Source organism: Corapipo altera, unplaced genomic scaffold (assembly GCF_003945725.1).
Source record: "Corapipo altera isolate COAL_440 unplaced genomic scaffold, ASM394572v1 23, whole genome shotgun sequence".
NCBI classification, from domain to species: Eukaryota; Metazoa; Chordata; class Aves; order Passeriformes; family Pipridae; genus Corapipo; species Corapipo altera.
In genome coordinates this window covers 7,058,662-7,085,829 of record NW_020884878.1, presented here as the reverse complement: position 1 = coordinate 7,085,829, position 27,168 = coordinate 7,058,662, and the positions used below count along the sequence as shown (strand labels likewise).

Here is a 27,168-nt window from a genome sequence, read left to right as displayed (position 1 = left end):
GTTGTGGTGTGTGCTTGGAAGGAAGCTGCAAAAAAAAAATAAGTTAAAATGGACAAGTTACTTTAGAGCTGTCTTGTTTCCTAGATAGCTACTGCAGAGCAGGATTTTCTTTACTACAGTTAAATGTCAGGAATATTCTGAGGGTTGATGTGTGTACTGCCATCCGTCCACATCTGCGGTGTGGACAATGCTTCGCTTGAGTCAGCAGATCTTATAGGAGTCACTGAATATTCTGGGAGTCAAATGTGAACCTTTGAGAAATCCTGGTATCTTTGAAGCATCTGCCTCCTACACTTCCAAATACCAGAGACAACCCTTGTGAGTGGCCAGGAAATGCTAACATCCTTGATGTAGTGATCATTTGTATCTCACCGTGTCACTCATTCTATGATGCTCCTCAGCTTCCAGGATTTAACATATTTTTCACAGACTTCAATCTGGATAAAATCTGCCTTTGCCCATCCAGTGGATACCCACCTGAGCAGGAATTCCTGCAGCTGAGAGATTTGGACCTTGTTCTGATCTCCCTAATGGGAATTGTCAATGAGGATTATGGAAGGCAGCTTTGTGCTTGGAGCTGTTGTCTGGAGCTCTTTAATTTACGTAGGAAGTACGTACCTCCAATTCACATGCAACAATTCAGTGAGTGTATTAGAAGGCAGAACATTCACAACACGGCATAGCAGCTTGTTCCAGGGGAAGCAGGAGACCAAACATTGTACTGAGAGGCCTTTGTCACTTGGACCATAAACTTCTTGTATGTTTTTCCCGTTACTTTCCCCAGTGCTTAGAGGCACACAAACATCATAATACCTTAGTAATGGTATAAACATTTATAATAAGGCAGGATGTTTTCCTCAAGAAAAATAAGAAAAATTCTCAGTCTGGGTGACCCTAATATAACTTGAATAAGTGGAGGTTCCTATGCTGTACATCCATCTTGCTAAATAACAATCTATGCAGAAAAATCTTGAAAAGACCTCAACCAAAATTTATCCCTGTAGCCTTCAGGCTAGTTGTTTTCTTCGGAGCAGTTTAAAAATATCCAGCATAATTTTAAATAAGCTATCCAAATAAATTACCTGTTTGGTGCTTTCTTGTTTTTCTGGCTAACCTGATTCCAGTACAAAGCTCCCTCTGCTACAATTAAAGTTTAGTCTTATCCTCAGCATCACTTAAATAATCAAACTGCTTCTTGTATTTATCAAAATGTATTCAGCTCTTGGAAATGAAAAAATCTGCTCTTACTTCAAGACCTTTATTGCAAGAACTTAATCAAACAGTAGGCTTGCAGCCATCTTTTCTCTTTACCCCTGTTTCTGAACTGGAGGATAAGATTTTCTGTGGAAACAAATCAAGCTGTTAAAGTTGTGCAGCTGCCAGAGAGGACTCTGTTGTTTTTTTCTCTGGAAGTAAAGATGACTCCAGCTTGTTTCTATATGTGATATAGCTTCAGTGAAATGCTACCACAAGCTGCTGTGGTCTGTCCTGCATCATTGATTCATCTGGATATTAAAGTATGTAGCCAAAATCAAATATATGATAACATAGTTCCTACACCTTAATATATGTTCAACTTTTTGCAGTTCCTTCTGTCTAGATTAGTATAGTTTTCAGAGGTTGCAGCTTCCCTGCCTTTTAGAGAGATGATCAAATGTTGTGTGTAGTGTGACCCATCCACTCATCTTCACCTGAGGTCTTGGTGCTGCAGAGTTTGTACTGAAACCAGGAGTGGAGGAAGGTACCCGGCACAGAGGATGCTGAATGGCCTGAGGACCTGGCATCTCTGTCCAAGGGTGTTTGCTGCCAGCCACACTGCTGCCCCACAGGTGTCTTGCTGGCATTTAAAGGGCTCTTAGGCAAGAGAGCTCTACTTAGTGTGGTATCAGTGAAAAACGAAGGATTTCCCCAAATCTTGGAATAGGGAAAAGGGGAAAAAATGCTGCTCTTACCTCTATTGCATCATCATTCTTTTAGAATCTCTCCTTTTTAAGAACAAATAAGAACTAGGAAAACAAACTGTCTATCAGAATAAAAGTCAAAAGAAGGATCAGTATATTTAGAGATCTTGATCTCATTAAGTGAAGAATTTATTCTGCAAACATCTGCAATTTTCCAGTGTCTTTTAAATGATACGTGTGCTATAAAACATTCTAACAAACAAGTCTGTGCTTTTTTAAGAAGAATCAATGTGTTTTGAAAGTCTATCAGTCTAATTTATTTCCCTGAAGTTTTTAAAGGAAAATAAAGTGATTTCAGGCAAATTTTGTTACTAATGGTATCTTGGTTTCCAGGAAGGAGGCTAGAACTGTGAAGATTTCATTTGGCAATGTAGAAAAATACACATAAAAGTTATGAAAATAAACATGTCACTTTACTCTCAACTTTGATACTGTCAAAAGATGTAACTAATAAAAAATGCTAGCAATTGCATGAGGACTGTCTTGAACAGTTTTATATTAAAGGCTCTAATTAACACATTAATTAAAGCTCTAATACATGTTACCAGAAGCTAGGCTCCTTTTTCACACCACTCTATGTCTCTGCCAGCCTTGATTATGGTTTAAATAGTTGATAAAATTTTGTAGTTCTCTGGCATGCCTTTTCAATTTTTGGTTTATTTTCCCCTTGGGATGGCAGTCATTCCTGTGGAGAAGTTCAGGAAGGAACTCTGAATTGTATTAGTACTTCAGCTGCTCACTTTTCTGGAAGTATTTTTAATGGCAAGGTCATCTTACTGAGCTTGTTTTAATATTTTTTATTTTAGTGGGGGTGGAACCTATACTACTAGTACTGTTCATTAAACAAGTAGGAATATATAGCTCCTACTGAATTTAATTTGTTGAAACTGATTTTGGTGCTTTATAATGCACTTTTGTTGCATTGTGATACAAATATGCCTTGTGTTACATTGTGATGCTAAAAACAAATGCGTATTTTAAAACTTGTAGCCCTCTTCTCTGTTTAAAAAACAACCTTCTTTGCCACACACTTTGAATAAACCTTGTGCCTCTAAAACTTAAAGCTCTGGTGCCATATCTTAACTAGATGTTCTAGAAAGGCTATTTAACATCAGGTATGTGCAGCACATTATGAGATACTCTTTCATTTGTAGAAATGTTAGCAAAGTCATGTTAGCGAATCTAGATCTCTCTATGCTGTTTTATAATACTACTGTCACTATTTGAATTCCTAATTGACTTTAAGTGCATAAGTGGTTCTAGTTATTCCAGATATTATTTAAACAGTGCATAGATGTTTAGTACTTTGACGCTGAAACGTATATTTTGGGTTGGCTGGGGAAAATTTTTTCTACTTCTAAATGGTGTGGGATAATTTATTTCTCGAGGAAGATGCATTGGTTCCAAGTCTCTCTCCTTTCCTGCCTTCATCCTGCAATTATCAGAGTTGAAAAGTCAGCTACTGTTGAAGTTAATCAGTTTTCATTTATTTTGGGTTAAAGGTTCAAAGCTGAAGTACCTTCATAACAAATGATAGGCCAAACCTTGCGCAGTAGCAGTCAACTTCAACAATGCAATGATAGTCTAAAAATTTAATTTAATAGGTAGCAGTAATGTCTTACATCTGTGATTACTGTTTACTTGGGAACACAGTTTTCTTTTAAGGGATCCACAAAAAAGGATTTAGAAGAGTGCATTACTTGACTGGTAGCTGTGTAGTCTGTGTACTCTTTCAGTTCTGGAAGCTGAAACAGATTGATATACACTTTAGTATTGCTATCAGTTGAGGTGCTGTGGATTATCACCACTTGATAGCACATTCTCTAACAGTATGTTTTAAAAAATGTATTTGGCAACAGTATGTCTGGTTATTGTTCCTCTGAACCCCTCTCCCAGATGGTGCCTGTGTTGGATTCTGCCCTGCTCACCCGTAGGAACACGTGTCTGGTCTGCATTCGGCACCAAGTCACCTGTGTTGTGATGTGGCTGTGCCAGTGTGTGGAGAGAGGATGCTCTCCATAAACGTCGTGTGTGCTGCAGTGTCACAACATGCCAAGGCCCAGACAGCACTCCCTGACACACTTCTCGTCTTTTAAACTATTGATCAGTCACTTTGCTGTGGCAGAGCCATGTCAGGATAAGTGCCAGATTAACCTTGTCAGTGCATGAAAATAACCCGAACTTTCTGCAGTTCGGCGTGACTTTCCCTCTGATTTTGAGGGAAATGGTTTTTCTGGTGGAAAGTGATGCAAATGTTAAAGAATCTCTAGACTGAAAAGAGAATCTGACTCCAGTGCCCAATGATGATGAATCACTTTGTGTTTAATGAATGTAAAAACAATTTTGCAATATTTTTCCAGACCCAGGTGCTTATCAGGTGGTCATAAATATATTGTCCAATTGTTCTTAGCTCCATACTTACACTATGTATATATAGAATTGCTAATTTCTTAGTCATAAATTAGTAGTGGTGTTAATAGCCCTCAGTTAGGAGGATAAGTTGTAGTAGATGCTTGAACATTGAGAGATTAAAATCCAAATTTTCAAACTCAATCAAAAGCTTAAAGCTTATTAAACCCACATTTACATTAATGACTCTTGTAAATGACAACACATCTGGAGTTGGACCACTTGGACCTTAATTCTTACAAAAACAAGCATAGGGTTAATGAACTTTTAAAATTGCAAATAAAAGAACCAAAATGAGGGTGATGTGGTTGTTGTGAGTTAGAATACATCTTTTTGGTGAAATTGCATTCTGATGGTAAGATTTGTAATAAAGTAGCTTTGCTGTTGAAATTAAATATTATAATGGTCTTTTAATAGCACTTTAATGGTCTCTCTGAGGACTTGCACTGAAATAGTTTTACCTTCTCATAATTGCACTTCATAGTGGACTGCAGCAGCACAATTTAAGGTCTCCTTAATTTTTTCATTTGTTTGTTAAATATAACAAACCTCATAAGTTACCATTCTGCCAAATAAAGGAAGTATTAGATTTATTTTGGTTGTTTTATTAGATATAATCTTCTACACCACTGTCTGTCTTGGCAATAATATGGTAGTAACTGACTTGTGTAAAATTTTCCTCCATTGTGTAATAACAGTAATGTGTATATTGAATTGATATGCCATGCAAGGGGAGACTTTCTCATGATATGCTCTTCATTTCATGTGTATGTGTGACTCAGAAGCCTGGTGTCATGAAGAAGTAGATTATTGCATATCCACTGCTTATGTTGTTCTGTGCAAATAGCCTAAAAGAAACTTCCAGTTCAGCTTTGTCATTTTTGTGAAGCCCAGATGTTGAATGGAAATAGTTCACTATGGCACAACTTTAGCTCAACAAGGTCAACTACAAATATGCCATAATAAAAAGAAAATTTACAATGAGTTGCTGTGTCATAACAATACCCAGATAGAACTGCTAATGAGTAATTTCCAACTTTTAACTATGTTTTCCTATAAATGATGTGGCAGGCCAATATTTCACCCTGAACTTGTTCATACTTTGACAGTATTTCAGTTCTTATCATAGAGATGTTAATTTAGGTAAACATCCTTTATAAAGAAACTAATTCTGATCTTCAGATTCAGTTTATAAGAGCAGCAGGGCTTATTTCTGAATAATTATGTTATTAGTATTCTTGTAGTTCACGTTGCAGCACCTAGGCATGTGTTACTTGTCAGTGTTTGGTATCATTTCATCTGGACACCAACTGTGTATGTGCTGTCCAAAACCTCAACATGAAGGCCTCCCTCTGAGGGGGTTGTGAAATCGTGGAAGATTAAGCTTGTTTGTCCAGAAACTGCATATAATTAACAGGGAAAGAGTATTGAAACCACCAAATGGAAATAAGGTCTTGTCCCAGCTATTCATCTTGTCTGTGACATCCAAGAAATATGAATTCACTAGTGTCCATTTTTTCTTTAGTTTATCCTTTTATGAATCAAGTGGATGGAAAAAGAGTTTTTGTAGATGAGATTAGTATGTCCTGAGGACACTTTTGATACAGTGGGAACATACAGTTCATGAATTCTCTAATAGAAATGTTTATGAAATATTTATATCAGTCTTGCTCAGTCTTTTACTGTTACCCTTTTTAAAATATAATTTATTTCTTAGGAGTTCTGTTTGCCAGTTTTGACTTGAAAGTTTTCCACGGAGGCAACGTTAATTATTTATATTAGCAAAACCCTAGCCAATTTGTATACTCTAAAACTATTTATGTTTTGAGTTTTTATTGGTTGATTAGATTTTCCTTGTGCTACAAGTTAACTTTTGAAGTAAGGAACCATTAGGTATGTTTGCCAACAAACATGCTTACTTGAAATGTTGTAGCTCTTGTTGTTAAAGCTTTACCAAGAACATTCCTTTACTGTATTTGATCAGATGGATAGCTTTTGTCACAGTGGCATGGCGTTTCTGTTTTCTTTTTACAGAATTCTGTTTTGCTTCTCTTGTCTCTCCCTTTGCCATCTGAAAATGTCAATGTTTTATCTTGGTTTATTAGTGTTTTCTTAAAATAATTTTATGGGATGCTGACAGCTCCAAGTACACTTTTAATTAGATTTTTATTTTCCTGTTAATGGCAAAACCACCCAAATGAAGCTTTACAATTAACAATTATGGAACCTTCCTTGTGGAAAGGGCTGCTGAGTTTCTGTGGGAGGGAAGATTAAAATAAAACAAACCAAATAATTGGAAATGTATTTCATAGGCATGGTTGGCATGAAGCTAATGTAGTGCTTGTACTCAGCCTCTGCTGGATTCACCAGGATTAAGGCTTGTTAACATGTTTGCAAATCAGGTTTTGTACCACTGAGTAGTTTGTAGTAGTAGTGCAGACTTGGTTAGTAGTATGCTACTACTATTATAACTTAAAATGCTTCTGCCTGGATAAAACCCCTTACAAAATAAGGGCTACCTTATGTCTGACTACCTTATACTGGGTTCTGGTTTGTTTGGTTTTTTGTTGGGGTTTTTCTGTTTGTTTGTTTGGGATTTTTGTTTGTTTGTTTTTGTTTTTCTTTTTGTAAAAGAGAAGATTTTCCACCTCATTGGTTTGGTAATTATGCTTGAAACACTTCAATATTAAAGTTTTTGGTGGAAAAAATAATGAATTTAGACCTTATGCTGGCTGTCTCAGCTAATTGAATTTATTACATTTTGCTGCTTTCCATTCCCCTCGTTTCTACAGTAGTAAGGGTAGTCTAGTAATAAGCTATCCAAATGCAAAACTCTTGTTCAGATACTAAAGCAATAATAAAGTTGGTTCTTTGGTTTGGATTAGCAAGATAATTGTGTTTTGAGTTATGACTGCTGCGAGAAGAAAGCTAGTGGAAATCTGTAAGTGCTTGTTCAAATGACAGCATTGATATATACTTCTTACACCATGTCTAGATTAGGAAGATGGATGTCATTTAAAATATGTTCCCTAGAACACTTTAAACATTCCTGGAGTAAGTGTTCTACACATCTGAAAATGTGTTAGCTTTATCTAGCTATACAGAATCCTCCTGAAAGACTCTTTTTTTGGGACAATTGCTTTAAAAAATATGTTGGTATGTCCAAAATTACGTCAATCGTAGTGTATATAACAACCTGAACATCTATTAACATCCTTCATAATTGTATGAAAATAACTTTATTGACACTTGCAGGTTATACACAAAGCTAGACCTTGGCTCATAGGTTTTCCAGGAGCTTAGCTGTTAGTTTTTACACAGTTTAACTACATGTTTAGACAAAAAAGTGCAAGTGATCTCTTTTGTAATTTTTCAACAAATTTGACTTCATACTACAACTATGATCTTTAGCTCAATATTTTAAGAAGACGGGAATTGAAACAAGAACAAAACTTTCTAAATATTCCTGTAGTTACTTTAGGAATTTATATATATTACATTCAAGATCAGACTTTTTTATTCAGTCACACAGTGGCTGGAGAGACTTAGGCACACCTACCAAATCTGATGCTTGGTTATTTATTGCTTTTCTTCCTGGCATTCTCTTGCCTCAGTTTTATGAACAAAAGAATGTGCCTGTCTATGTGAGTGACTCCTTATTGCTGTTGGTTAGAGATACCCAAAGGGCACTTTTAGCTCCTGCAATCCTGCCCAAAGCCACACCTCATCCGAGTGGGGAATCTGAAGAAACAGTAGCAGCAGAAGATATCTTTTTATAATTTTTTCATGAGACTATTTCTGCCCTCTGGCCCACTGATTTTCAAAGAACCTTTTAAAGTACAGTTCTGAGCCTGCTTTGAAAACTTGAAAAGATGTGATTTTCTATAGTTAGTGTGGGACTTCCTTCTCTACTGTATTTCTTAGAAATCACAGTATTTAGATACTGATGAGATGAGAAAAGCAATATGGTTCAGGGAGTACCATTCTCTTGAAGTATGCATGTTAGCAGATATGGCATGTTCAACTTTCAGACATGAATTCAGTTCTGCAGTTAAAAAACAAAGGAAAAAAACCAAAATCAGTTTTGTCTCCTTCAGACGCATCAGGGAGTGATGTTCCAAAAATGGAAAGGAGAGGCTCATGTCTCTTCAGAAGTCTGTGGAGCAACCTGAGTGTGCTTTTAAGGGAACATAACTGTTCTAGTCAAAGCATAGTAATTCTTTATACTTTCTGTACTGTCAGTACTATCCCACATCATCCTTGAGCAGGGCTGTTTCTTAAATGCCATTTTTTAGAAGTTTGAAATTATTTCTTACTGTTGTTCGTTAGGAGCCATTGACAGAGGAAGATGTTAACTACTGAAGAATAGCACAACTTGGCTAAATTGAAGGGGAAGAATTCGTTTAGTATGGGTGTTAGGTTGAAATTAACTTCAATCTATCCACTAAAAAGTTTTTAATTTCATTACACATGCTCCAGAAATTAATTTCTTGTTTAGTATTCTTGACTGGCTCTGCTGTAGCTCCTTTTTGCATGCAAATTTAAAATGCATACAGCTTAATTCCTCATACTCGCTTCCAACCTCTAATTTATCACAATTGAATCACTGTTCTCGGGTTCACTGTGCAATTAGTGACTGCCTGTTTGGATAAATGCACCTTTCTCTTTTTAAAAGTCAGGCTGCTAGATTTTCTTTTCTGCAATCTAATTTGCTTAAAGGCAAATGCATTACAGATAATCATAGAATGGCAATGAAAGAGATGTGCTCAGTTCCTATTTTATCAGGCTACCTATGCTTGATGAGTTCTCCTATTACTTTGGTTGCTCTGTTTATGTTACTGTGACTTTTTTTCGAGGAATGAATTCCTAGTTTCGATGGTCAGTAAGAAAAAAGCCTTTCTTTTATGTCTTATGAGCTGGTTGATAGGGTAGCAGACCTCGGAACCTTCTTGTGTGACTGCTATTTACTTGAATATCAAGTGCTTATCTTCTCGTGCTTCCTTCTGTGGCTTACCAAGAGAGTTTTTATTATCTTCAACCCAAAAGACTTTATTTTAAAAGGCTGTTTTCCTCAAAGCTTTCAGTCAGAAGATAGGACCTGGAAACATATAATCTATAATAAATCTCATCTCTTATATTGTGTAGTTGCTTATGTGATTTGTGAACTTTTGATCACAAGGGTGAGGAGGTCTGGTTGTGTTACCTAAAACAGAGGTTACAGTATTTTCACGACATTTCTAATCTATACAGGAAAGCAAGCAACTCTTAAAGCCTTTATTTCCAAATAATATGGAGAAGGTGAAAGCAATTGAATTACAATGTGTCTCAGAGAAAGTAAAAAGAAAATTGCTTCTGTAAAGAAGTCTCTAGTATAATTTTGTCACTTGGCTGTTTGTACCTGCCATTTTGTCCCCATATATTAATCCTAGCAGATAACTATGTAATCACCATACTTTCTATAATAGGGGAAGAAATGAAATGAAAGCAATTGATGTAAAAGAAATGGAAATGCAATGTTATAAATAGTGAAGTACAAAAGAGTAAGAACTAGTAGTGAAATATGAACCAGTTTGACAAATTAAGGCAAATTTTAATAAAATTGGAAAAAATGCAATTAAAGCTTTCGTGATACCTTAATTCCAGAAAGACATTGAAGAAAATCTTTGAAAATAGCTAGCTAATTCCAAAGCTTTGAGTCTTGGCTGTTTATTTCTTTCAAATATTTGATAATTAATTAGTTAATAATTACAGATTTAGGGGAGGTAATATGGTAATATGTGTAATTTTTCTAATAACATTTGCATATTTCATTGTTTTTGGGATTCTTATAAGGAAAAAGGATGGACTGGTTATTGTTTATAATATTTATAAAGTTTACGTTTATTGGCAGTAAACTAAGTGAATTTCCTCAGTCAAGACTGCCTTGCCCATGTGACTCTAATTCCAGAAAGCATCGAAACACCACCATTCCCTGGGCAGAAAAGAGCTGATGGAAAGCAAAACAATGAGGAGAAGTATGGTAAAAGTTGTCCCTTGTGAGTGGTCAGTGGTCTCATCCACAGCAGTGGATCACTTGTTCAGTCTCACATAATGGAGGGAAACATGCTTTTTCAGGGGTGTGCTTTTTCCATTTATGCAGCTTGTTTTAATGAAGCAGGAACTCAGAAGTGCTGTTGTTGAACTTGCTTTACTTAACCCTTCTTGAGAAAACTGAGTTTTCATACTTAATCACTAAAACATGACAGAAAATATCTGAAGCATGTACCACCTATTTTCCTTTCATCTAAATTCATTCATTAGCTTCCTCATATTAAAAGCCTCTAAGACACAATTAACCCTTTTTTAATACTGTGAAACTTGAAACAATCGGTAAAACTCATTAAAGCAGAGAAACTTACTTTCAAAAACAGTTTAATATTATAATTTTCCTGATTTCTTTTCTTATGAATAAAGTAGAATACTAAGGGTATGGCCATCACAGTTCCAGTCTTAACTGGCTGTTCAAGTAATTAATGATAATTGGTTGCTTTGCATTGCAGAACTGTGCTTCGTGATAGAAGATCCTTTGATGAAATAATTTTCTATAGTGGAATGTTTTCTTCTGAGTATGCATCATATAATAATGATACTGTCAGCAAGTCCTTTTTGTCCAGTAAGAAGAAAATATAATTGAAGATAAAAAAGCATTACCTAAAGTCTCACTTGTTTCTCCCTCTTTACATTCTCTTATATTGTGAATTGTGCTATTCCCTCAAGAAAGCAAACATCTGCTTAGGTTTTCTGATTTACCAAGTTGTTTTTGTTTTTAACATCCTTTAAAATGCACAAACATGCAGTTAATTGTATTTTCAGTACTAACTTTATTGCTCTTGTGTTAACATACATGAAGGTTGAATTTCATCTCAATTTAAAAAAAATGTACTTTTGCTGAGATTTTGTTAGTTGCCTAGTCTGTTCCTGGCATTATATAAACAATCTTAGAATGGAGAAATTGATTAGAATTGCCAATATTCAGAATAAGTTTCCAAGCTTATAGGCAACGTTGTTTTCATTCTGCATGTTTTTGCAGGATGAAAATGACTGATTGCAGAGAGAACTACCATGAAGTAAAATGGTGACTTTAGAGCAATAAACTGCCTTGGGTTTACAGTAACTGCAATAAAATTATCATGAAGCAGTGTCAAAGTGTTGATTTATTTGTACTACTAATATTAGAAGTAATGAAATTGTAGGATTTCCAGGTATGGTTATAGCATTTGCTATCTGTTTTATTATTCAACTCAACAGGTATTGTATTGTACAATCATAAGGTATTTCGTAATGTAGCTTTTGCTGAAGAAGAATATTCATAGGAAAATAGCTCTGATATTTAGCCTTCTGTCACAGAAGCGATCATACTGGATCTTTATGTGGGTCATTCTAATTTTATCTTAAAACTATGGCAAAAATAAAACTAGGAAAAGGATGTGCTTTTAATTTTTGTCAACTATATTTGGTAACTAAATTCAAAGTACTCATATTTTCTAAAATATATGACTTGGAAACAAGTGCCTTTTTGAAATATGGGCAGGATGATTTATGTTCTGAAAGTGCTACTTGTTATATACTTAAAAACCATTGGGTAACTAGTAGAACAGGATTTTCAGAACTGCTCAGCATCAACCTAATTCTGTCCAGAAGAAACTGAAAAATGAGAGGACTCAGACCCATCCTTAAAAGTCTCCATGTGACTGTGTGATAATATTCTTATCTGCTTCCTCAGTGAAGTTAAGGTAAAATTACACTTAAAATTACACACCCAGTGAGAAATGTGATAAAAACCTATGTATAGGCAGATGTGAATGCTGTAATCTGCCAGGATTCCTCTTACTTGATGGAAAACAAGATATGATAGAGACAAAAATTTGGAAAAAAAATTATTTAAAGGTAAAATGTATTTGGATACATATTTGTGTAGAGATAGGACAGCATTATAAATGGGAAAGTATAACATGAATTGCCATTGCAGGCAATGTAGACATTTTAAGAGATAAAAAAGTTATAAAAATGTATTACTGATTTGTGCCTTGTTAATAAAATACCCTAATTCTAATCAACCATGCAATTATTTCTAACAATCTTTTCAGCTTAGCTGATATGACTCCAGAATGCAAAGCTTTCTCAACCGCAATGATTTGCTGTAGCTACTTATCAGTACACTGAAAAAAAATACTGTGATTCTTTATAAAGCTGTCCTTATCCTTCTTCTTAAGGTATGGGATGCTGTAGATACAGGCTGCTGTTTAAAAACATACTCCTACCACTCCTGTGCTGTTCGAGCTGCCCAGTGGTCGTCTTGTGGAAGAAGGATCCTCAGTGGGGGCTTTGATTCCACACTGCATTTAACAGATGTAGAAACAGGTAAAGGTCATGAAGGGTGCATTATAACCCTGTCTTTATTGTGTACAGATAACTTGGGATCTTGTTAGCCTTATTCTTTCTTATATAGATAAAATCTGTACATGAAAGTCAGAGTTCTTGAAGCATGTCCTTACTTTAAAAAATATATATCAGCAATTAAGAGTAGTTGGAGAAATTTGAGAACATTGGAATATCTTTAACTTCATGATCACAGGTAATTTCTGTTGTCAGATACTACACATATGAACAGAATGAAATGTGTATTTTTTGTGCTCTGTCATGGTCATTTATTAAAGTGTTTGAAGAGCCTCTTAAAGCTGCCTTCAGTTACATTTATACATATGGTTAATTGAAATATAGGCTTGTATCTCATTCTCAATTGGGTTGGTTTTAAATTTGTGCCTTAAGTTAATTGGGTGTTTGTTTATTTTTGTTTGTTCGTTTTGTTTTTGGTTTTTTTCTGAACAGAACCTTAATTAGGAGTATAGAAACTTAAATTCTAGTATGAAACCTTGAGACTGAACTTGGGTTGCTTTGATGCATTTCTGGATTTGATTTGGGATTTGATTGTTGTAACCTTAACAAAACTAATTTCCTGGATGCTGTCTCTTCTTTTCTCTTTCACAAACTGAAGTGCTTCTGTCAGCTATATTTCTTCTCTCCTTTATGTATGTTACCAGCATTCATACAGCAGTGTTCACTGGGGCTGTGCATAATAGGACATCTGTGTGTGTGTGTGTAGATGAATTAGGTCCAAAGTAGGACTCTGTCAAGGGAAGAGATGCCATTTTATGTTTTTCACTTAATTTATTTTTAAGTGTTTAATTCCTGCAAAGGTGCAATATTTCTTGTTAGACTACAGTAAAAATTCTTACAAAAATTGCCAGCAGGTTTTGTCTAAGAGGATTTTCTCTTACATAAAAGCAAGGACTACGTTGTATGTGAATATCTGGAAAGCAGAAATCCTATTCAGATGAACTGGGAAAGTGGCCAAGGAAATTTGTGAATATTGTTCACATGAGAAAAGTATTCTTTTCCTTGCTCTAAGAATTTATTTTTTCAACAATTGTTGTACCAGAAGTATTTAAATTCAATGATGGCTGAAAGGGAGCTGTTGTAGTGTGGGAATGTAAAATATGTTATGGAATACTGATGTTCTGAGAATATTCAGGGTTTTTAATGAGAAAAGAGGTTTATATATCTGATGTAGTAGTACATGAGGTTAATATATCAAGTCATTAATTTGTTAGACTTCTTGTCTTTTTTTTTATTTTCAGTCTCAGTACAGCAACCTTTCTAGTCCCACATATAACTGAATTTTACTAATCCAAGTGGATTTACTTTTGTCTGTAATGCTTACAAATTCTAAACAGAATGGCTGTCTTTTTAATGGGATTTGTGGCAGTAGTATAGATTTTATGTATCTGAGTCATTTGATGGGACTACTGTGGGAAAAATCTCATTTCATTAAATCATAGCACAAATTTCAAAGATACGTAATTTAAATCATATACTTTAATTTCTAACATCTCTTTGACTTAACTATTCAGTAATGGGATGGTAATCTGGATTAAGTTGATTGTAGTAGTTCATTTATACTGCTCTAGGAAATGACAACAGTAACAAGACATATTTACTACGTTTCAAAGCAGATTAGTTTATAAATGGTTCTTTCCGTATTGATGGGTGAGTTATGTAGTGTTTGTAGCTTCTTAAATAAATTATATGTATAAAATGAATGCTTATATCCTTGGAAATACCAGATATTCATTATTACCTTATATAAAGAACACAGGAGCCCTTGTACTTTCTCTGAACTGCAGTTGTCATGTTGATGTTTGGACCTGACTTTCAGTGATATACACCTCATTTGGAAAAGTGTAATATAAGTGATCAGAATTTTATTCTGATTTCCTACGCATGCAAGGCAATTTCTGGGTTCCTTCCCTGTTGTAAAGTTACTCTTCTTTTCATGAATTTCAGTCAGTTCCTTTCAGAGAAACAGGGTGAGCAATTTGCCTCTGGAATCCAAATCAATTTGATATAAAAAACCTCATTTCCATTTGAAAAACACTAAGGCAGCTATAAGATTTTGATTTACATTAGTTCACTGAATCATTCATTCTTCCTCACTCTTCATCAGTGCTGAGATGATTTCTTCTTTGATTAACTTCAGATAGATGTTAGAACTACTCTTTCACAGAGGATTTTCAGATACCTTTTTGGACTTCAGTCTTAATTACTTTCCATTGCTAGTCTGAACTAACTACTAGCATGTTTAAATGCAGTAAACGCACACCAATGGGATTTTATAAATAATAATGCTGTCTTTAAGGCTCTCTGCTCTTGTATCTTGTATATTTTGTTCTGGTTCAACACTTTTCCTGTGTTGTTTGCTAAAATCTAATCCTTCTTATCTTTGTTTTCAGTGCAAATTTTATATATTACATCTGTGTTATAAAAATTGTTACATGTTCTTCACTAAAAGAAAACTAATGATCTGAAGAGAATTATTTTAAAAGCTTAGGAAAGGTTGCAAATACAGCTAAATACATGCATGGTATTGAGCTGCTCAGGTGCCCTTTTTTTTTTTTTTTTGTAATTTTCTGTTGGTTTTCTTTAGGAACATAGTTTCTGCCCTATTAAATCTAAATTGTTGTCTGGCTAATTGTTACGGGTCTGATGAGAGCTAGTTATGACATTCCTCTAAGGAATGTGCCAGCATAGTTTTAACAAACAGTGCTGGAATAAATTCCCCAGGAAATTTTGTTTCTAAAATTGGACTTCAGTTTGAGTATCCCTTGTCCTAATATATTGCATTTTCTGGAGTGATTTTTTTTAATCTCTATGATCTGAACAACATCAGAATAGAAACAAACACTGCAATCCCATTAATCATGAAACAGAATTTTTGTCATTGGCGTAGAAATCCTGATGTAAGGATAGAAAACACATCCTGAAATCCTATCCTGCAGTTTTACACCATCAGACCTCTTGCCCTTGTCATGTGTATTTAATGAAAGTTCTTATGTATAAGAATATCTAAGATACTGCAAGCAAAAAACAATGGGCTGATAGAAGTCTCATGAAGTTCAACAAGGACAAATGCGAAGTCCTGCATGTGGAATGCAGTAATTCTGTGCAACAGAATAGGCTGGTGATAAACTGGCTAGCAAGCAGCTTTGCAGAAAAATACCTGGGAGTTGTGGTGCTGAATATGAATCAGCACTGCTCTCTTGCAGCAAAGGACAACTACTTCATTCCAGGCCAAATTAGGAAGTATTTACCTAGGACACAGAGAAAATGATGCCAGGCTCTTCTCAGAGATGTGCAATGAAAGGAAAAAAGGCAAAGGACGAATATAGAAACACAAAAACTTGTTGACTCAACTCAAGGGTCATCAAACACTAAAGCAGGCTGTTAAGAGAAGCTGTGGACTTCAGTGGACAGACCCCTAAGCAACTTGCTGCAGCTGGACCTAATTCAAATAGGGATTTGGACCAGATGAGTCCAACCTGCATGATACTATGAAGAAGAATTCAAGCTAATGAGGTACAAGGAGTTTTCTTGTCCTGATTTGGTTGAAAATAGATGTTGTGCAAGTCTTTTTTTAAACTCAATTTTTGTAGATTGTCATTTATTATCTTCAATGGTCCTAGCACCAGGATGTCAAGATAAGAGTCTCCACAAACATGGTTTTCTTAAAAGCCATTCTACACATTCAGAATTATGGGTCTGATCCAAAATATGCGTAAAATGTTTAAGGAACTCAAGGTTATTCACGAGTCATTCACATGAGTGGTTCTGTGGTTGCACTTTGCATGAAGCAAGTTCAGTACTGCAGTATGGAGTTTCATAAATATTGGTAGATCCAAAAACTGCAGATGTGCTGCCTGGTGTGAGTTAATATTTTTTTTAATTGTTCTATTTTATATACATTATTTCCTTATAAAAATAAAGCCTTTTGAATGGTTTCATGAATGTGATAATAATGCAGCAGTCTCAGACTCTCTGGTTTTGTTTATCTTTAATAACACCACACTCACAGTCATTTTCTACTATTGATAGTCCAGACACTTCGTTATTTACAGAGTAGTAAATAGAGTTATATTCAGAGAGCACTGAAAAAAATTCATTTTAAAACAATTCTAGGTCAAGTACATTTGACTTTTACCTTCTGTTATGTCCAGATGTAATGGAGATGCTCTACCAACTTTAGAAGGGTAATTGTATTTTTAAAATTTATTTATAACTATTTTATTTTTGGAACGTATGTTTTATTCATCAGTGGATTTTTCATTAGTCACAAATGAATTGGTATAATAGCATAGGCAGAACATTGGCTGGGTTGTTACTACTTGCATATTGTAGATACTTTTCATTTCTTTAATATTATGACAGAGGGAATGTTCCAAGAAATTTTGGCACATTTCCTACGTTACCAAATGCTGCAGTTGTATTTTAGTTCGTGAACTGAGGTTGATTTCAACTATCATTTCTGCAGAGTTATAATGGGAGGGAGAGTTTCTTAATGGAACATTTTGTACCTCCAAGAGGATGGTTCTAATTTTCCTTTCTATTTATTTTTTTCTATTCTAATTTGGTAGTCCTATAGATATAGCAATGTAATTGTATTTTTCACGTAGGAGTTTTAGTTCTCATACCTAAACATCACTTCAGGAGAGCTGTGACTTTCTTCTGTTCCTCCCTTTCTCTCCCACTACTATTTAGATAATATGTTTTAAAATGCGGTAAGGTTTAATATGATACCTCAGAAAAAAACCCAGTTGATTGATATTTTTTGTTTGCTTGTTTGTTTTATTTTTTTTTCTTTTGAGTGCATGCAAACAGTCTTGATATGAGGTCAAAGGTTTCCCCCAAGATTCAGCAGTTTTATGAAATATGTTGAATATAGTTTAGAGGTCACTCTCCAGCTAGGAGATAACAGCATTTTGCTTTTTATACTCACTGATATGAAGTCTTTGCAAAAAAGAAGAGAGAAAAGTATTTATTTTGGGGACATTTTAAAGATTAAAAGATAAAACAATTTATTATTTCAAGCATCTTTGCATGCTGTGAACTTGTGAATATGTAGGGGAAAAAAATTAGGAAAAATATGTAGTTAATATAACTTTGATTCTTGAAAAAATAATAAAGTCATTTGTCAGCACATCAAGACAACGAATGGAGATGTAACAGCCAACACTGATTTACTAAGAACAAATTATATCTGATCAATCTAATGTTTTTTCTTACTATTGTGCATGAGAGAGACTGTGACTGTAATGAAATTTTTTTGTATATATTGTCTTATGTCTTTTTGTAAACACAGTAGGGAAATCCTTTCTGCTTAGCAAGATTGCTCTCGTGTCCTTGTAAGTCTCAGGCTTCACTTTTCTTCACAGATTAGAGTAAGAAAGTGAATGTTTTTGGGTTATGCAGGTAGGTGTGTGAACCTGAGGACCACTAAACACAGTTACAGAAGCATCCTGTGCTTGGTAACTGTGCTGATGTTCTGTGGAAAACTCATGATGTTAAATAGCCTTTAAAACATCTGATTTCACAGTTGAGCAGTTTCACAGTAGGCTGCTACATAAAAATGCAGAAACATACATTCAGTGTATTTTTAAGATTTTTTTCCATTCTGTGTATGTGAGTGGTGAGCCTTTAGTGCATGAAGAATTGAATTAAAGCTTTTAAAGACTGTAAAACACACTGCAAAAATATAGGATATATTGTTACTGAAATTGTGAAAATTAAAGATTGAGAGGAAAGTTTGCTTTCTGCTTTGGAATAACAGCCTCTTGTACAAGAAAATGATATGTGCTATGGATTTTCCTTCAATTAGCCAAAGAGATTTTCAGAAGACATAATTTTCTAGGCTATGAGTTGGTTGAGGCAGCTTTTTAATGCTGCCTGTAGGAATGAAAATGTGATAAACATATACACAATAAGGGTATATACAATCTTGCTGAATTACAGCTTTGTTATGTATAAGGGAGTCTTCTGCTCAAAGACCACCTTTTACAGTATATAAAATAAGGCCCCCCAAAGTTGAATATTTGATGTTAATAAACTGAATAATTGTAAAAAAATATACATAACTGTAAATAACCATTTTCAGAAAGGTGTAGGAGGATCTCTAGCAAACACTGTAGCTGGATTTCCTAAGCTGCAGGGATAGTTCCATCATAGCAGCGAAAGCAGCAAATTCTGCTCATAGTAGTATAACACACTAAATAAAATTTGTACAGAAAAGGGCTAAGAGTTGAACCCATCCTTTCAAATTACTGAATGGCGTGAGCCAATTTGCTTCGTGTCGTCATCTACACTGATCTGTTCCACCTCTCAGATGGATATTTTTCCTAAATTTCTGAAGTTCTGCAAGTGTATTGTGCATAAATTTTAAATCTGGCAATAGGAGGGTTTCCTTTCTCTAACGTTGTGATCCTCCCCTTCTGAGTATGTTTGCTGCTGCTTAGCTCATCTACATTCTAGTCTTGGTTCTTTTCTGTGACATGACAGTAAAATGAAATTAATGTATACATCTAATAATGTCAAACTCTTCAGAACACTGTACTCAGTTTCCAAAAAGAGATATTTGATTGAATTTCACTTTGGGGAGTGAGAGGACAAGAGAGAGAGTTGTATTTCAAAGTACTAATTGGAGAGCCTGAGTTTGTAAGATTAATGGTTAATATCTGCATTAAATGGTAAGGTAGCAGCTTAAAATAGGAAAAAGAAGGACATAAAGAGTATAGAGGTGAATAAGATTCTAATGGTTTGCATTTATTTTATTTATTATTACACTGTAATGTAGAATTCATAACACTGAGATCATTACGTTTTAATTATATTAGTGACTGTCACTGAGAGCTTTGGGATAAATGACAGCCTCTAGAAGACAAGAAAAGGGCAAATACAGTGCCCATTTCTCTTTAAAACAGGGCAAGACAGAATAGGAAATAGGAGCATTTTAGTTTCTGGAGAAAATATCAGGTGAATGATTGAATTATTTGGAAGCAGCTGGAGATAAAATTGAAAAATTGACTAATTAATAACAAATTATGTTAAATCAATCTTTCTGTGGAAAAGGTAGCAACTTGTAGTTAATATACGAAACGCATCTTGAATTTAATGCACATCTTTTTGGTTGATTTTCTTGTGTCTTAGGCTGGAGAACATGAATGCACATTACAGAAAAAGCAGTTTTCAGAAGTCTTGTGTAGGTAAAAACAACGTAAAGGCAGTGTTTGTCAAAAATTATGAGTTCCACTGGATCAGTTATGTATACGTCTAATGCTGTTTGGACAACACACTTTGTGGAGAACAGTGGTCACTTGATGTGTCCTTTATTAAGTTGTATGACAGGATTAGTACAGATAGGCTGCATTTATGCTTATTTCTGGCTGTAGTCCCATCAAAAACTTGTTGATTATACTCCTGGAGTTTTTATTAAGCTGGGAACTAGTAGGAACCAAATTCCTTTGGGAGCAAAATGCTATTAAACTGACTAGTGAGCCTCCATGGGGAAATTCAGTATTTTCTCAAGTGCTGTAGATGAGAGTGGCTTTTCTAAAGCCCCCACAAATGACGCCTGATAGTGGTGTACATGAGAGCAATATCTTGTTGTTTCTATAACTGATGATTTTAATACTTTCTTCTTTCCCTGTGGAGTCTTTTTTTTCCCCTTTAGCTGTTGGGCAACTGAAAGCTCTCATGGCAAAAGATGGTCACTGTTAGATGTGACTTGTTGAGAGAACCTCTGCTGCCCTTATGACTTCTTTTCTCATTTTGGGGAAGAAAGTTATGGACTAAATGAAGTGTTTCACTTAGTAGTGACAGAGCGACTCTTTAGATCTTGCATGGGCAATCAGTGGAGAATCATTTTTAAAAGGACAAAAATCCCCTACAAATACCAGTATTCACATACAAAAACACTCACCTCAGCCTTGCCGCTGTTAGCTTGATGAGCACATGAGATGAAGTAAAATCTTTGTCTTCTCATCTTTAAACTGAATAAATAAATAATTTGACAAGTTTTAGCCTCTTGACTGTGTAAACTGAGTTCTGCAGATGGAGAAAATGGAACTGGTGATGAAATAAAATAAATTGGCCCCAGATCATGAAATAAGCATAAAAAAATCTATATGAATGATTTTCAGTATTGTGCACCTAACAGTAAGTATTTACATCTGTCAGTATTGTTTTTAGCTGAAAGTATTTTCTGTTGTTTAAGAAAGCCTATTTTAAGACACCCATCACTTGCAAAAAATGTAGATTAAAGTATATTTTAAGAAGCTTTTGTCATAGTATTTTAAAGGATTTTTTCTTTTTTTTTTTACTTCTGCACCTCATGTGGCTTAAAGCAGTAACTTTATTTAATGTAGATTTTTAAATGTGATATGTAGAATATAAATCACAGTTGATATTGTGAAAATGAGCAGATATATTTATCTTGGTCCCTGCTGCTGTTCCAAAAATTTATTTCAGTGAGTGTACATTAATGTAATGAATTTGTTAGGATGAAAGGAAGCAGTGGACTGTGGAAAAGTTCTATAAAATAACCTAGCCGAATTCTGCTGCCTTCAAAAGTGTTGACAATCCATTTGATACCAACCACAGGATCCTGTGGAGATTAGTGTACACAATTAAATGTTGAGAACAGTGTATCCATGGGAACAGCCTTCATATGATGGTATGCAAATTATTTCCTACTTTCATGATGAAGTTTCAGTCCTACCTTTACACAAAGATAAGTAAACAACTCAAGAATTGTAATATAGATTGAGATGTGGTATTTCTGTACAAGCAATGTTTTGTTCTAGTTAATTTTGTCCCACTGAAACGATGACTGTCATCTCTGTAAGGAAACATTCAACCACTGGATTTGTAGATTTATTCCTGCATGTTGTCTGAACTGGGACCTTGGTGGAACTCCTCTCCTTAGTGTGGGAAACCACTCGTTCTCTCCTTTCAGTAGGAAGCAGTCAGTGGTGCAGAGGTCCATAAGCAAGAGCAGTCTCATGTGGATAGAAATTAGTGAGTTGTCATCTATTATCATTAAGTTATAGCAGCCTCAGATACTTGAAATGTGTTAAAATGAGCATGTTCACCTTTGACAACCTTGATATCTTTCAAACTAAGTCGAAATGAATAACATATTTCATTTTCTGCTCAAATTTTAATCTCTACTTTTCACTTTATTTTAGGGAAGCAGATATTTAGCAGCAAAACAGAATTTAGGATCAGTGCGCTCAAGTTTCACCCTACAGAGTCAAATATCTTCCTTTGTGGAGGGTTCAGCCCAGAAGTTAAAGCTTGGGATATAAGGACTTCTAAGGTAAAGGAAATCTTTTTTCTATTTTAGAATGTGTCCTAGTCTGTGTGTGCTGTGTTTTACTAAGCTGCTAGATGTACTGTGGTGTAATATTATTCTGAAGTATTTTGGGTTTGTCATTGATTGCGTTCCTATTTGTTGATGTGAACCTCTGTAATGTTTTTTTAGTGCTAACATTGTACACAAAAATACTATTTTTTCTGTCTGTAGATATAAGAAATCTAATTGAATTAAACAAAGCCAATAGCTCACTTCAGGATTGTGAAAGGCAGTTGTGTACTAGGAAGCAGTAGAGATAACTTGCTCTTCAAGCTGTTGCGTGTGGGTCAGGATGTGTGTTTCTGTGCCTTGTGTGTAGAAGCCTGGAGTACTTTTTGCATTCATGAAGGGCCACAGAGCTGTGTATAGCCTCTGCTTTTACTTTATCATGAACTGTGAAGAAAAATGTGCTCCCAGCTGCCATTCAGAGCTCAGGGAAGACCAGAGCTGTACTCTGCCAGCGGGAAGCGTAAGGTAAACTGACATCTTCAGGCATTGAACAGTTCAGAGAGAAGCAGTGACTGTAAAGTGAGTTGTTCTTTGTTTTCCTTTGAATTTCTGTGTGGGTGGAACCTACTCATTGTAGTTAGCCATCTGTTTGCTCTTCAGGATGGCGGAAGGGATCTGAAAAAGATAAGATAGCGTATCAATAGTGCTTTCCTGTGGCACCAGACAAGGTATCAAACAGTATTTTATTCCAAGTAATGAAGACAATAAATGTGTTTGTCTCCTAAAGCAGCTCTTTCCTTTCAGATTTTAAATTCTGATGGTGCCTCAGCTCAACCACAACCAAAGTGTCAACTGATATGTCTGGCAAACCTAATTGTAATTTATATCTGCATAAACATAGATTCACGAAATGTTTCCTTGTGGACAGGAGCAGGTATGGAACAGCACCTGCTTTTTAACCTGGACAGAGGCTGCAAAGCAGCACACACATCTCAGGCTTTGATTGCCAAATATTGTCAACCACCTTAGCCTGAGGTTCTGCTGAATGTGCCTCCTACAGAAATATATGCGTCTCTGTGGTGTAGTACTGGAATTGGCTGATTGACAAAGGGTGGTTTGACTGTATTGGAAAGTTTTCTTGGTGAAACTGTTCCTGAAAACTGGCAGTAGAGAGGAAACACGTGTCCTTCACCAATGAATGGTGTAGCTGGAACAGGGAGAAGGCAAGTAGAGAGGTGTAGAGATAGTTTACATGAGGCATTATACCAGCAAGGGGCAGACAAATGCGTTGAGATGGAGGTTCGGTAGCAGATGGATGTGCAATTTGTGAGGTACTGGCCTGTGTAAAAGGCATTGTAAGGCAGCAAAGGAACAAGGCCGTATTGATGAACTGTAGACTTTAACAGCTAACCTATTCATATCTTCTGTAGTTCTGACTGCCAGTAGCCTGGTTTGAGATGATGTTTTGATATAGTAATTTTTGTATAAACTACGTCTGTCAAAATTGCAGAGGAAAACTGCAGTTTTCTGTATGTTACCACTGCACAGGTTTAAGAAACAATAGTTATGCTTGGGATCACCTTTGTGTGGGTTGCAGGGGATGACATAAACTGTTGTGTGTGTCTGTATGCATAGCCAGTAGTGAACACTTCAGGTGAAAACATCAGTGATTAATTTCCAGAGGACAAACAAAAACAGTAAAAATCATTTATATCTATGTAGAAGGGGAACCTGACTACTTAACATTTTATTAATTTGATTATACATTAAGTCTAAAACATCTCTCATGTTTTCTACTGGTTAGGGAATGTATTATCTTTATGTTATTTAAACAGTATTTTATTGTATCTTTGTGCTTTACTGCCCAGCTTTGGCTTTGACCCCTTGCTTGTGGGCCTGGGTGTGATGTCTTTTTCAAATGGGTACAGTGGTGTATTTCTGCTCTCATGGGCCATTCCCTTTCCACTTTTAATACCTTTGCCAAAGTAGATTGTTACATTATGTGATCGTTACATTATGAATGTTTCTGTTTGAGTGACAGTACTGCTGTTATGGTCAGTGTGTCACAACATTGCATGCTGTGGCATCCTTTGATCCCATCTTACAACGTGATTTCTCAAAAGGAAGTGTGTGCCATGGCTAGGATGGTATATACAGCAAAAAGGAGACTAGCAGAATAATGTGTTTGTATCTCTATGACTGACCATATGCTCATCTTTGCAATGCTGAAGATCCAGGTCTCCTTGAAGAGCTGTTGATCCCTGGGAGCTGTTTGTACCTGCAGGACGCTCCAACGCTTAGAAATATTATGTGTAACTGTAACTGTATTTCTGTGAGCTGATACTAATGAAGAGACACAGGAAACATCCCAATGTTATTACAACCAAATAATTTACTTTTTGAGAGAATAAAGAAGTGAATGAATATGTATTCTGACCAGTAAAATAGGAAAAGTTTTAGACCAGGTAAAACAAAAAATCCTGGCCTGTTTCTTTTATATAGGTCCTGTACTGGGCTCTCTCTGGAAGTTTTAGAAATTAGGAAACAATTATATTCTTGTAGAACTTCACCACTTATAAAACTAGCCAATTAAGTGGTGCATGAGGAATATTAATTTTAACAACCAGCAGTCTCTAATCACCTTAGAAACTGGAAGGCCTGGTAACAGATATTGATCCTTTTTTTAGATTTTTTATATGTTTGCTCATTTGAAAACCATAAATTTTTATGTACTGTGATTGTCTAAAGCAGGAGTGTGGTTCACTCTCTTACTCTGAAACATTTCTAAAAGGGGGAGAGAGCTTCTATTATCCTTTTATTACTTTTTATCCCCCCATCTAAGGTAGCTGTAGCTCAGTGATAGACTGTTAGTCACCTAGATTTGTATTGGTTTTAAAATTTGAAGAACTCTGTGTGTGTGTATGTGTACTGAGTAGATGTGGAAGGTCATAGATGAGTGGAGAAAAGGGGTAAAATATCAAACTCCTATCTGATTTTTTATGGCTGCTTGTTGCAGAGTGGTGAGTATCACCTGTACATCATTGCTGTAATATAATGTAGTTACATTTCAAACTCTCAGCCATAGAACCCTATGTTGGTTAGACATGAATTATCAGCATCATCAGTATGTCACATCTGCTTCTCCCTGGTGTGGGGATTTCAAAGAGTTTTTCAGGTGTTCCTGCTTTCAGCTTGTATTGTTATCTTTATTCACATATCTTTTCTATCTTACACTGTTACAGCCATAGTTAAGACTAGATAGTGTCCTGGCCAATATTTTGAAATGTATCCTGTCCCAACAAGTACAATTTGCTCTTAACTGAAATAGATGTCTGAGGCTTCTTGCCACTTTGTTTCAATTTTGATGCAAACAACCTTTATATCTTTCAAGTGCTTTCATCCTAATTCATAACAAGATTTTCCTGTTTTGCCTGTTCTTTCAAGTGTGTTAACCTGTCATTCAGCTTGGAATGATGTGTGGGTGAACTAATGATTCTTTTTGTTCTCATCATCATACTCCTGATAGCCTTTTCAGGCTTTGCAGCATATTTTATCAATAGAGTGAGTGCCCTAAATCAGGAGTCTGAATCTTGCTACTCATTGCACATTGAAAACTCAATTTCAGTATTGGCTGATAATTCAGTTTCAGGGGTCATTCTTTAGGATTTACTCCTGTGTTTTAGCATGTCTTAAAATTAACTCTGAGGCAAAATGATAATTGTATATCAGGAAAGAAGTGGATTTTTCGTGGAAATTCAGAGCAGAACATTAAGCATCACAGATGTAGAATGAGAAATAGTAAAAATATTATCCAATTATACATACATGCAGTAGTTTAAATGGGCTTCTTTATGCTAGTGTGCTACGCTGGTGCTTTCTTCTTATGGAAAATGACATAGAATAGCTGATAGTGGTATTTTTTAAAATTAGTACTTCTGACCAGGGCCATAAATTTATGAGCATAAATTACTGATATTTGTTAATCACTTGAATGTGGTACAAAAATTGGATTTCCAAGTCCCAGAGAAAATTTATCAAGGTAGGTTCGAGGCAGCCTTTCAGCTACTAAAGCGTTGAGAAATTTTAGGACAGCTAATAGCATTCCTGCTTTACACAATGCAAACCTTGGTGACTTGTGTAAATTAATCTTTTCAATTCAGTTTGACAGCTCACTCCTGATACAAGGGGAGTGAGTGAGTGGCTGCATGATACTTAGTTGCTGGCTGGGTTTAAACCACCACAGAAATGTACGTCAGGCTATTAATCAGAGAGGCAGATATAAAAGAAAAAGGAGGAATATTGAAAGATACTTATTGCTATCCTTGTTCTGTTGAGCAAATAGGCAAAGTGGTTTCAAATGTAACATTGGGTATTAAGCAAGACAAAGAATGAAAGAACAATGAGGGAGTTTAAATCTTTAAGATAAAGCTAGGCAATATACTTCAGAGAAATGAGTGGATGGAACAGCTCGTTAACTGCTCAGTGAAATGTAAAGTATACAGGCATCTCACAATTACAGGGACAAGTAGTCAAAGCCTGAAAAAAAGAAGAATAAAGGAGGCTGATGAATAGCCTGTAGAGATTTATTATAGTGGTATTTTTGTTTGTGTTAAACCCAGTTTTGTCTCTCTGGTGAAGAGATTATTCTGGAGATCTTATATTGCTGTATAACAGATTGATTGAATTTATGAAACATTTGGAGAATGTGTATAGAGACTTTATGAAAAGACCAGAAAACTTGGAAGTGAGCTGCTATGTTTAAAAAATAAAAGAATCTGCAGTGTCGACCAAGGAGAGAGCATCATATTAAACAACCCCCATGGGATCTTTGGACCTTGGAGCTGAACCTAGATAAACCTTGTAAAATGCCCTGAAAAAAGAAAGGTGCAATAACCCTGAGACCTTAAAGTAGGTATGTATTTTAGAAGTATTTCCTTCCTCTGAGCTGTGGAAGAATTTCTTAAGATGTTTAGCACAAGCCAGCACAGTAACCCTTCATTTTGGCTGATCTACATTAGCTTTTCAGACAGCATACAATATATATTCCAACCACTTATTCTACCTGAAATT

General features: G+C 35.4%; 1 protein-coding gene across 4 annotated transcripts in view; it reads left to right on the top strand.

The window, feature by feature from the left end:
* WDR25 (WD repeat domain 25) overlaps window positions 1–27,168 on the top strand; it is an 85,643-nt gene that overhangs the window by 23,080 nt on the left and 35,395 nt on the right. For all 4 annotated transcript variants that reach the window (XM_027637799.1, XM_027637798.1, XM_027637801.1 and 1 more), the window contains exons 3-4: window positions 12,623–12,770; window positions 21,983–22,113. In XM_027637799.1, coding sequence (XP_027493600.1) covers window positions 12,623–12,770; window positions 21,983–22,113 — 279 coding nt within the window. The remainder of the gene's footprint in view (window positions 1–12,622; window positions 12,771–21,982; window positions 22,114–27,168) is intronic.